Source organism: Pavona decussata, unplaced genomic scaffold, assembly GCF_977016875.1.
Source record: "Pavona decussata unplaced genomic scaffold, jaPavDecu1.1 SCAFFOLD_137, whole genome shotgun sequence".
In the NCBI taxonomy this organism is placed as follows: domain Eukaryota; kingdom Metazoa; phylum Cnidaria; class Anthozoa; order Scleractinia; family Agariciidae; genus Pavona; species Pavona decussata.
This window is the reverse complement of record NW_028145550.1, coordinates 1,510,264-1,522,549: the sequence shown is the minus strand read 5'-3', so window position 1 is coordinate 1,522,549 and position 12,286 is coordinate 1,510,264. Positions and strand designations below refer to the sequence as shown.

General features: G+C 40.8%; 1 protein-coding gene across 5 annotated transcripts in view; it reads left to right on the top strand.

Moving 5' to 3' along the window:
* Positions 1-11,249, top strand: part of LOC146467246 (lethal(3)malignant brain tumor-like protein 4) — a 28,430-nt gene extending 17,181 nt beyond the window's left edge. For all 5 annotated transcript variants that reach the window (XM_085126175.1, XM_085126174.1, XM_085126179.1 and 2 more), the window contains exons 12-19: positions 280-362; positions 984-1,209; positions 1,802-2,038; positions 4,238-4,331; positions 5,445-5,582; positions 7,396-7,442; positions 8,379-8,599; positions 9,908-11,249. In XM_085126175.1, coding sequence (XP_084982301.1) covers positions 280-362; positions 984-1,209; positions 1,802-2,038; positions 4,238-4,331; positions 5,445-5,582; positions 7,396-7,442; positions 8,379-8,599; positions 9,908-10,018 — 1,157 coding nt within the window. In that variant the 3' untranslated portion in view covers positions 10,019-11,249. The remainder of the gene's footprint in view (positions 1-279; positions 363-983; positions 1,210-1,801; positions 2,039-4,237; positions 4,332-5,444; positions 5,583-7,395; positions 7,443-8,378; positions 8,600-9,907) is intronic.
* Positions 11,250-12,286: the final 1,037 nt, after the last annotated feature.

Genomic DNA, 12,286 nt, shown 5'->3' with positions numbered 1-12,286 from the left:
CACGGCAGTAACACAAAGTACCGTGACGTTTGAAACCCGGCAAGTCGTGCTACTGTCGTGTACAACGCCACAGAGCGTCCCTTGCTACACGAGATTAGCACGACTTGTTTCAAACGGTGTGCCAATGCGATCAATTTAGCTCGGCACCGCAGTAACACCACGTTTGCAATTGGCCTCACATTTTTCGGTTAGTTCTCCATTAAATAGAACTGTTTATTCCTGAAACGTTAACATTATTCACACATTATTATTTTTACCATTTTTTCATATCACTTTCAGATGATGACTTTCACACCTTCCGCTGGGAGCAATACTTGAGGTCCACAGGTTCCGTAGCTGCATCCAAGCATTTGTTTAAATCGGTAAGCAAAACGAAGGCATAGGTATCTTACTTAGACCACAGGAATCCCACTAGGCCGGCGATTGCATTCTACCCTCGGACGGATGGAGGTAGAGGGCAACGCAGTCAGGGTACTTCTTGTTCTCTATTCATGGGTGTGAAGACGCGAAACGGTGAAAAGATCGCACAAGCCTCCCGATCCCCCAATCTGCACACGAAATTTTCCCACTCAGTGCAGCTGGTTTTTGATCATCGTGCGTTTCACGCAACGAACCGAACTCATAAAAAAATGCGGGCTGTTTTGAAGTCAAACCCAGAGGAAACTAAATAAATTTCACGTGTGATTATTTCCTTTTCCTCCGCTGAGAATTTATCAATCAGCAAGAAAAATACAATGTAAAAGGTTGTCAGAATGTCAAAAACTAATGATGAAGACTACTGTTGTTGCTGTGGGAGTGCCTAGCAAATGACCGATGTCACTGCGAGTCTTCTTGTAGCTCAGTGATTACAGCATTCTTCAGGTGCGTGGAAGGTAGGCGAAAGATCATGAGCTCCACGACCCCACGATACGCTGCAATCTACATCTTTCGAATCTCTTGACATGTTCAGTAACTAACCTCCGCACCTCTCTTCTTCTTTGTAGCGGTCTCTACCCGGTTTTAAAGTAGGCCAGAAGCTTGAAGCGGTTGACAAGAGAAACCCTTCCATGGTTCGTGCTGCCACCGTGGCTGAAGTCAGCGAATACCGATTGCGGATTCATTTTGACGGCTGGGACGACATTTATGATGATTGGTTTGAATCTGAATCCTTGGATTTGTACCCGTGCGGCTGGTGTGAAAAGACCGGTCATCCCCTGGAGACACCCCTCAGTAAGTTTTGTTCTATTCTACAGGAGCGAGTTTGTTCACATCAACATCGTTCCCAATTGCAAGATCTTTTATCGTCCGGCAACGAGGTTGTGCATGTTCACACATGCGAAATCTCTGCTTAGCTTTGATGTTCACATTCTCAATGGCAAATCATGCAACGCAATAATTATAATCAGGAGCCCATTACTGGGCTCCTGTTATAATATTGTCCATATTTTCGATAATTCATAGCGGGTGTTAAGTTTAGGGAGTCCTAAAAATGCCTTTGGGGTTATCACACGCATCTTGATATTTCATAGCACTCGTGAGAAATTAATGTCATCACTGACTAGTTGTTTCATGTTGTGGAATAGATCTTGACAAATTACAACGGCACGTTAGAAAGGATTTGTTCTAACATGGTGCTTCTTAAAGAGGATAAAATGATAACGTCATAATATCGTGTTCCATATCAGAAACCATCTTCCTTGGCCTTGGCCTCAATTTTGTGTTAGTTAAACGAAATAATCCACGCGTGTTCGTTGGAGGAATATTAACTTATATAAAGGCTTATTTCCATGCTTACGCGAACCTTTTTTTGTGTGTTCCTCAGCTACACGCGAGAAGATCTCGAGCGCTGCGTGCCCAACTCCGGGATGTAAGGGTATAGGTCATGTGAAGGGAGCTAAGTATTCCACTCACCACAGCACGTTCGGCTGCCCCTACTCACTACAGAACCTGAATAAAGACTCATGCCTTGTGGACCGACTGTCCAGCAACTCCATGACCGAGGAATCCGACTGGTCATACGCCTCGAAGCAGAAGCTAGCAGTTGTAAAGGCAATAAAAGGTAAGAAAAATAATTGAAATTGGTTCATTAACTAACCCGTCACTTTCAATAGTTGGCCAGGTGGTGGTGAAGATCTCTGATGTTTTCCATTCGGGCGAAAAGAAAGACAAAAGAAATTGCAGCTTGAGTAACATTTCAACTAAAAATCTTCAAGGCTAATGAATTAACTGATCAATAATAGACCCTTCTTCCAAAATGGCGGCAACAGGTTTGAATGAGTTAAAATTGAACTGAATGAAAAACTGATACCAGCACTGGAAAGAGCACCTTTACTTTAATAACCTTGCAAAGTTTCAGCATATTAGGTGTTATTAAAAACTAAATCATTGTATAATGCAATTCGAGGGATTTGATTAGCTTAGCGGCCATGCATGGTATATGAGCCATTATACCATGGCCGAGAAATGGCGACCATTAAATTGTCTGCAGGTTATTCTTGCACAGTGAAATCACTGAGCAAGATCTAGCGATATTTCTTGATTGTTTTTAATAAAACAATTATATCAGCTTAGGAAATGTAAGATGAAATTTGACAAATTTACAGACGTTGTATGACTGGGGATATACGTCATACCCCCAGTCATACAAACGTCTTTTTACAATAACTGTCCAAATTCCCGCACGCTGATTGGCTCGTAGCTATTGTCTATAAGAGTACAGACGATAAAAATGACGTCACATGTAACGCGCGCGCTTTCTCAACGAAAAAAATAGCCAATTCCGCTCGTACTTTTTCCATGTTATTGTAAAAAACAAATCGACGGCAGTTTTCTATGGTCTATACTCTTATAGGCCATAAAATGACGCCATAAAATGTCCAAAACTTGGCAGTGAAACCACTCGCCTGCGGCTCGTGGTTCCACTTGAGTTTTGAACATTTTTTGACGTCATTTATGGTCTATAAGAGTATAGACCATAGAAAACTGCCGTCGATTTGTTAAGTAAATTTTTCATTTTTCAACTTACATTTTCTCAGCTGATGTTACACCTGATATGCTGAAACTTTGCAGGGTTACTCGGCTAAAGTAAAAGTGCTCTTTCTAGTGCTGGTTTATGTTTTTAATTTTAACTTATTTGAATTTTTGGCGGCCATTTTCGAGAAGGGTCTATTAACCAGGCTTAAAGGAACAATAGAGACTTTTATATTCTAGTACGAGAACGACCACGAATGCGAGATTTGACTTCAAGATTTTACCGAAGCACTAAGAAGAGATATATCCCAGGAAGCTTCATGTTACTCTTTATAAGCGAAGAAATTGTTGCAGTTGTTTTGAATGATAATAGCTAAGCCCTTTCGTGATTCAAAAAGGAGGAGATCACCTGCGTTTCAAGGACTTGTTCTCGCCACTACGCCGTTCTCACAAAAACTTGAAGTAAAATGACGACGGCTCTCTCGTTTTCCCGCCAAAATGACACTGGTTCACGCGCGCGCACTCTTTGCCTATAGACCTTTCTCACTCGGCGGCCATGTTGAGCCTCGGGAGAATAAAAAGCTTTGTTTTTGCACGGCTAGCCTCGCTCTGAATTCGCGTGTGGGCGAGGCTAGCCGTGCAAAAACAAAGCTTTTTATTCCCTGAGATTCAACATGGCCGCCGAGTGATAAAGGTCTATTGGAAAAGCTCGTATTCGGACTCGCACTGGTAGTAGAATCTAAGGGTCTAATTAATGTTGTAAGCGCAGCCGGGATGTGGAAACCCTGTCTTAAAAAAGCGCGCGTCGATTGTCGATTACGTTCTTCGTTTCCTCTTTATATTATAATACTAGCCGTCGTTGTACAAGAAATAACCACCAATCAAAAGTGTTACCTCAGTGCCTTCAACATCTCGAACTTCCCTAATTTTATTTTACAATCATTCATGGTGTTGCCTATTCTGACAAAACGAAAGTTCTCTCTTGCTGATTTATCCATTCTTTTCTTTTTGGAATTTTACGGTGCATTCAACTCTCTAAAAGTGGACACCTTCGGGACCACCTAAGAGAGAATTCGCGTACAGACAAACAAGAAAATTCGGCCGAAACCCATTAACCTGCATCAATTATCGCAAGTCTTGAACGTTTGGCCACACGAAGCATGCTTGTGTACGCAACTGGGCACTTCCAAACTTGCGACTGACTTACGTGTCCGATTGGCCAGGACTCGTTTCAGACACCTCGAACGCTTTAGTAACCAATTTGTTTAATCTTTTATCGTGATTGCAGAGGAGGTTGACACCAATCCAGTGGATGGGACTTGTCCAACACCCGGATGTGACGGCTCAGGTCACGTGAGCGGTCAGTGGAAGACGCATTACACGTATGTACAGTTTCGTTGTCCCATGTCCCAGTTTAAATGATAGGCTTTGTAGCCAAGGTCACCGCATGTGGCCAGCCTCGGTTGGGTGTGGGGGGCGCGGTGGTGTAGCGGCTTAACATCTGGGCCCAGTTGTTCAAAGACTGATTAAGCTAATCCAGGGTTAGTGTAAACTTTGAATTCAGTTAAGTTTCTAATCTATAAAGATTTTTCCAAAAGATTTTTGCTCTTTAGTTTTGACTTTGACTTCAGTTTTAAACTTTAGCTTAAAATTAGCTTTAGAAACATTTTCAACTAACGAGGTGAAAACCTCGGTTAACTTTTAATCGTGGATTAGCGTTAATCGGCTTTCGAACAACTGGGCCCTACGCGCTCGATCCTGAACATAATGACAAGAGGCTAACGATTCATTTCCGAGGAAGATCTGTTCGGAAAGACATTACCCGTCTCAGAAATTGGATTAAATTATGAAGAAAATACTTGCGTTTACTTTAGCGACAGATCATTTGAAACTTTTGCAATGCTGAAAAACTAATCCCTGTTGTTTTTGGTGGGCAAATACATCGTTACAAGAGCAAAAAAAAGTATTTTCGTAAAGCCGACAGCAGCTCGTAAATTTGTGGAATAAGATTCCCTTCCTTACCATTCTTTCAAGTTCAATTTTCAGCTAATGAATCCGAAGAGATCAAACTTCGTTAACTTACACAAATTTGTCTATTAAAAGGCCATAAAATGATGTGGGAACTCAGGAAGCAACCTTTTAACAATTTTATTTTAAAGTTCGCTTTGGGTGCCCTAGTGCTGGTATTAATTTCTAAGCAAAGAACTTTGCTTCACATTGTTTCTCTACGGACTCAAAACTCAAAATGCCAGGGTTCCTTTTATCTTACGAAACTTCGAGGTGACATTTTTAGAAATTGTGTAAAACTTGACTCCTCACTCCTGTTAAACCCGAACTTCAAAATCGTTGTTTACCATTCGCAATCTTTCAGTTGTTTCATAAAACGATCAGTTCTTTTCTGTCAACTTATGTATATCCGAAATCGTAACAATTTAGTATCAGCACGACAAATCGTGTTGCTCGTCTAATACTTTGTCTTGTTATTCTCTCTGCAGTCTGTCCGGTTGTCCTCGAGTGAAACATTTGTCAACAAAATCTCCAACAACAAAGAATAAGCCCGCACTCCACTCTCCCACAAACAAAAGTTCGTCCGTCACCAGTACGGATTCAATTGGTACACGCAGTGCCTCCCGGTAAGGAAAAGTTTGTCACTTAACATTTTGAATTCGGACCGGAGAGGTGGGGAGGGATAGTTATATGGGTTAAAACGGCACCTCGCTAAGAAGCAGCTAGCATCCTTTAATTTACGTCGATCAAGACATTAAATCTGGCTGTATCTTGCTATAATACGACGTAACAACATGGAAATAACGCTAGCGTGAGCCAGGTCAATTCAGGGTTGTAGTACAACAAACGACAGTTCAGTAAGGTCACTTTTCTGAATTACATGTCTATTGCTCTTTGAAAAGTGCCTCTAGTACAGATTGGAGAAAGAAAGGCCTGGGGCAAACGTCGAATCTTAGTCGAACTTAATTCGTCGAACCTATTAATTTTGAAATAGGCGCATGATTGGTACGACGTTTGCCGCAATTAAGTTCGACTCAAATCAACTGGTTCGACTCCAGCGTAAGTTCGACTTGCCAAGTCGGATAATGCGACAGTGGTTCGGCGTTACAGCAAACGCCATTCTAAACACGCGCTGAACTCAATTCATAAATCATGCAAATTACAAAATAATTGATTCAAATGTGATGGACTGCGCAAACGTCACAAAAATACCGACTCCCCCATCTGCCAAACGCTATTTCCCCCCCTGACGAGCATGCGCTGTACAAAGATAACTTCGCGACCAGAAATGGCGAGCTATCGAAAGCCATTGCTGACATCGCACAGCGTGATGGAAATGTGTTTTTCGTGTTTCATGAACACTAAATATAAATGATTGAAATGCGAATTGCCTATTTGCAATAAATGTTCAGTGTTTGAGTCTTCTCTTTCTATTTTTCGTCATTAATTGACAAAGAAAAGGCCGACGAGCACTGTATTTCGGCATTTCGCTAGCAAGTCCTAGCAATAACTAGCCGCGCATCGAGTGAATAGGGACCTTACGAATGCACAACGGTGACGCCAACGAAAACGTCATTTGAAAGTATAACTTTATTTCATTTGTGCTACTTCGCGATTATTTTAACTCATTCAACTTGTACACAAACGACAAACTACCCAGGAACCAAATTGGTAGGAGTACCGTTCAAGTTAAGGAAGAGAATGAAAAATTCACTGTCGTGTGTTCACGTTCTCCACAAAACGTTGAATTTGGTCATTTCACGTTGTTGTTTTGCCGGGGACGACAAAGAAATGTACCAAAATGTAAAACGCACGTGCAGAGCGATTGTTTTTGCTCATTAAGCCTTTTGTGTTGTGGCGTTGTCGTCGCCGTCGCCGTGGTGTTTTCATAAGGTCCCTAATAGCACGGGGACCCGTGTTTCACGAAGTGCAACTTGTGAATTAGGGTCTACGCAGGTTCAACGTTTGCTACCACACTGGAATTAAGTCGACTCTTTGTCGAACCTATTTTTAATAAATTCGACGCGACTTAGATTCGACGTTTGCCCTAGGCCAAAGATATTCATTTGCCAAGTTTTTATATACCGGCGTTATGCTCACCCTGTGAACACATCAGAATCTTACCAGTATGTTCCCCTATCATTAGGCACTAGAAGACCCTAGGGACAAACCATAAGAGACTGAAGTGATTTGGACCGCTTGTCAATATTTCCCCTTAACATGCAACGAATTTACTTTAATCCACACAACGTTGATGTCAGAAACAGCTGTATTCCCGCCGGGCTAACATATTTATATTTATCACATCTATGATATCTTTATTTCATCCTTGTTGCCGTCAAGAGCTAGAACATAATGTTTCTTCCTTGTTCGGTTCTACGATTAATTATTTGAGTGAACAATCCGACTAACGCTGTTTATAACGATATTTATTTTCAGACGAACTAGTTGCAAGGAGGAACAGCCGGAGGGAAGCAGACTCAGAGGTAACTGTGAACCAAAAAGTTTATGATGTGCTGCGTGGCACAAAGTGGCACAAAGTGGCATCAAAGTGCCAAATAATGGTTCAGTGAAGAAAAATCCATAAGTTTCGGGCTTAGCCCTTCTTCAGTGGCCCGAAACGTATGGATTTTTCTTCAACCATTATTTAGTGCTTTGATTTTCCTATCACCGAGAGATACTTCAGAGGTAACTGTTTGGTGAGAGAGGAGAAATTAACTGAAATCTCAGAGAGAAATTCAAATGAATTCAGATACCTGTACCGCAGTGACACCCAGCGGCTTTATTTCATTGCCGGGGTCATGATATATGATGGGCGATGGTTAAACGCCGTACACTAGATAAATTTCGATGATTTTGTTTGTAAAAACTTTCGAGGGCCCGAAGGGGGTTTAATACTTGAAAAGCACTATCTTAGCTTCATTTACTCGAGTTACAATATGAAAATGGCGAGGCATTTTGAGATCGTACGCGACCCATAGTGCATTGCAAAACCATGCCAATTAATTGTGGCTCGAGTAAAAATTCGAGTAGAATATCCAAGATAGTGGATGTCCGGACAATCTGGCACTATCTCCGATCAAAATAAAGATTTAGTATGACACATTTCCTGTTAAGCAAGAAGAATTATTTATATTTCTGCTAATTAGGTGACTGGTATGAAGTAGATAGGTTGATTCACTCCGGCAGGAACAAACTCTGCTGCTGGACTAAACATCAATCTTAGAGTTGCCTTCAAGGGTGTGTTACCGTTTATATCAAGATACTACAGGATAACTGTTTTGACTTATCCCTGACCAAATTCTGATCGAAGAACCATCATTAATAATAAAAATGTGTAGATTCAAGGAGATTTCATATGTCGATCTTTGAGCTCAGAAATGTTCCATCAACCTTGTTCTCTTGTTCTCTTTCAATCGCAGACAAAGGCATCCAACACGTGTCGCCATTTTCCTTCCCGTGGCCACTAGGGAGTGGATTTCCTTCAGCGTTTCTAAGCGAGCTCAAGAGTTCCATGAATCACCATAACCACGCCGCGGTATCCAATGAACGCCAACGAATCATGCGCTGGAATACCGATGACGTAGCTAATCACGTGAGGGCAATAGGTTGCACAGACCAGGCCAAGATATTCGTTGAACAAGTAAGAAGACTGTGGGGGCCTTTTTTCTCTAATTCGAGGGAATGAAAGAAAATTTTCAATGCATGTTGCGAATGCTTTTCAATTCTATAGCGGTTTTAACACTGGACTTGTTGCACGCCGCGGTAATTGTAGAGATTGTTTAGCTTTGAGTACGAGGAAGACTTTAGATACTTGCCAGACGAAGTTTGTCTCTAGAGTCTCCTTATATCCGGGTTAACAACAGAAAAGAGTGAGAAAGATGAACTGACTGGATTGAAATCCAAAAGTTGTACTCGTACTCAATCTCATAGTTCGTGCGCGCGCGTTCTTAAGTTCGTAATACAAATTTGACACAATCAATACTCATTCATGACGTCAATAACTCAAAACGCCCGCAAGCCAGCAACAAATTCGCATTGAAACCTCCTAAATTCATGGGCTGTTAAAGCGGATTTCTCTACCAGTCTAAGTACAGCTATAACTGGATACAGAAAGCTGAAGCCTTGACAGTGCTTTGCTTTCCTTCGTGCTTTCGCTTGTTCTTCGCGGGCTTGATAACAGTTGAAAGAAAGATTAGGACCTCCTTCCTTAAGTTCAAAAGGTAACGCAGTTAAGTCGTGGGTAAAGATGTTTTCAAACGTTTCCTTTCGGATTGCATTGGGCTGCAGTGCACGTCTCATAGAGCGCGATTTCACAATCGCTGTGGTGCTCATAAGGGGACACAGAAAAAATCTGAGCCCCAGATGGGATTCGAACCCACGACCCTCCGTGTTCTAGATCGGATGCTTTAACCTCTGAGCTACTAAGGACTCGTTAGCGAGCAAGGGCCCTTTATTTCCTTTATAATACTAATATCATGCGGTAGCATTTAGAATTATGTTTTCGGTAAACAGCAGTAACACCACGTACACTTGCGCAAAGCTGACACACTAGTCTGTGCTTTCTTATCATTGATAGCATTGCCTTTTACGACATGGTTCCGACACTCATTACTTCATGCATAAAATCAAACCATACACGACACGAAAAATGTCACAGGATTGTGCAAAATGCTTGTATCCCTACCATGGTGGTAGCCATTGCAGAAAAGAGAAATCGCTCGCAGTAGTCGCTGCACAAGAATAGTCCCGTTGAAATCGACTCTGACAGATTTTCTGGTGCGGTTTCCTATTCTAGTACCTATTTTTCTCTTAGCTAGTATACGTTTCTCTATTTCCGTTTGTAACAGGAACATTGCCACCTAAAACAGCAAGTCATATACACTTACGCATATGCCACCAATTGTCAACTGATCTGATGATACGCTTCTTCTTTTTTTTCTTATTGCAGCAAATAGACGGCGAAGCGTTCCTCTTGCTCAACCAAAGCGACATTGTTAACATTCTGAAGATCAAACTAGGACCTGCGCTGAAGATCTTCAACACAATTCCCAAATTTTAATGATTATGTCTTTTCTTAACCACATGTAAGAAAATACCAATTGATCCATTCCCCCAGGTCCCTAAAACTATGAAGAGCAGAACACGTACATATTAAGTATGTCTCAAACCGCGAGCATGCTTTTGTCTCCCTGACAAATTTGTCAAGTTTCGCCTTTGACAAGTCTCGTTGTTGAAAATCCTTCTTTCCAATTTTTGACCAAATTCACTGAACACTTGTTCCCTGCTTACACACGAACAAGTAAAAAATAATTAAGAAAATTGTCAAGGAAAACTCGCTAGCGTGGAACCAGCCTTGCCTAAACACTCTTTAACCTCTAATATCAAAGAACAAATTCTCCTATCTTGTCCCCATTCTTTTCCTATAAACGTACTGGGGAGAAGTTATTGAAATATCAAGAAAATTCACCTTGCGTGATCATATCCTTAATTCTCATGACCTCAGGGGTTGAATGAACATTGATGTTACAAGGAGAAATTTCATGCTGATCATTGTTAGGGCTTGAAGGGTTAACCAGGCGCATATAACTTGTATGTCTCGTAGTATAATGATTGTTACACTTCAGGGTTTCATACATGAATTCTAGTCCTAGTACTCTCTTATCCATTACGAGTGCCTACAGTTGACGTTATATAAGACAATTTTTAACGTCCACCCAACTCTCAGAAAACGTCGATGGCCGTTTCCAAAGTCCTTCTATCACTGATATCGCCATCTTTGAATTAGTGCTATAATTGAAAATTTTGCAACATGTTCGGTCTGTTCCCGCCTCAACAAACGTTTTGGCTGGGAATTGAAATCATTCTTGATCCATGATGCTGTTTCATTCTTAAAAAAAACTGTCTCTTATAATCTTATAACGTCACCCCTAGGCGAAGTGATGAAGAAAGTACTGTGACAATATATAGTTAATTTAGACCAAGCCATTGTGCTTTTTCTTCCATAAAATATATTTTAGATATCAAAATAATCTACGTTGAAGTTATTGCATCAGTACAAAAAGAAGTCAAATAAGTGTCATGCAGTCACTTTTTAAATCTTTAGAAAAGTAAGCAGTCGAGCAGGAGATTTATGAACGTTTGGTTTGCGTTCTTTGTATACGATATAAATGACTGTTGAGTCTTTGAAGAAAAAATTCACTTTGCTCTTATTCGTTTCTATATGTGTACTTTGCACCTAGAAATGTTTTGTAGTTAGCAACATGAATAAAAATGTTTTTATCTTGTGAAAAGATTTGTTGTGATAATACGCGAATTGGCCACCATTTTAAACCGGGGCGATGTGAAGCAAAATACATGGGAATCTCTGTTGACAAATAATTTCTGTACAAATTGACTTCGGAGACTTCTAAACTCAGTTAACTTAAAATAAAGGGCAAAAGATCTTGTCGATCGAATTTGAGAAGACCAGGTTTGGTGGAATGTGGGCAGTATTCGTTTCCAGACATCAGTGCCTGTCTATAAATAAATCGTGCGTGTTTAAAAGTACTTGGGGATCACGCGGGAAAGTTGAGGCCTCGATCCGCTTCACTCAGTAATATCTTTGGCCAGATATCTTTAGTTTTCGCAGTTTCAATATTTCAGAAATTGGTTTTTCTTATGTCATTCCGGTGGACATCTGTTCGGATGGCTTAATCGACTGAGAAATTCGGATTTAGTTTTAAAGAATACACTCTGTTTTTTTTTATAAGAACCTTTGTTATAAGAACGTCGATGCTGAGGATAACCAAAATTTTAAGAACGTATTAACATTCCTCGGGCTGAGAGTCGATTAACAACTTTTTTATTTTGCCAATCTGTATAGGAAATCAAGGTAACAAATCTACCCGATCGCGGTTTGTCATAATCAGCAGTTCTTGATACCATATCTCAGCAGGCAATGCACTTTGATAAGTTTCCTCGATTTACTGAAATACATGTAGTGTATACCATGTAATTTAAGAACATCTTAAGAACGTTTTCAGCCTCAAATCGCAAAAAAATATAAGAACGTTCAGCCTCAGCTCCAAAATTAGACGTTCTTATAAAAAAAAAACTGAGTGTATTGGAAAACCAATTTCCTCAAGTTCGTTTTCGACGGGGCAAATTTGTCGCTAAAAGTGAAAAAGAAAGGTCAGTTACGTTTTCGTAAATTTTACAGGGTAATCTGAATCCGGGCAAGATCGACGCGACAAAACGGCTTTCAGTTCGAAGAAGGAATGTGTGATGAGCCCAAAGACCGTCCGCCCAGTTCAAAGGCCGGATAACTTTATCCAGTGGATAAGTCACT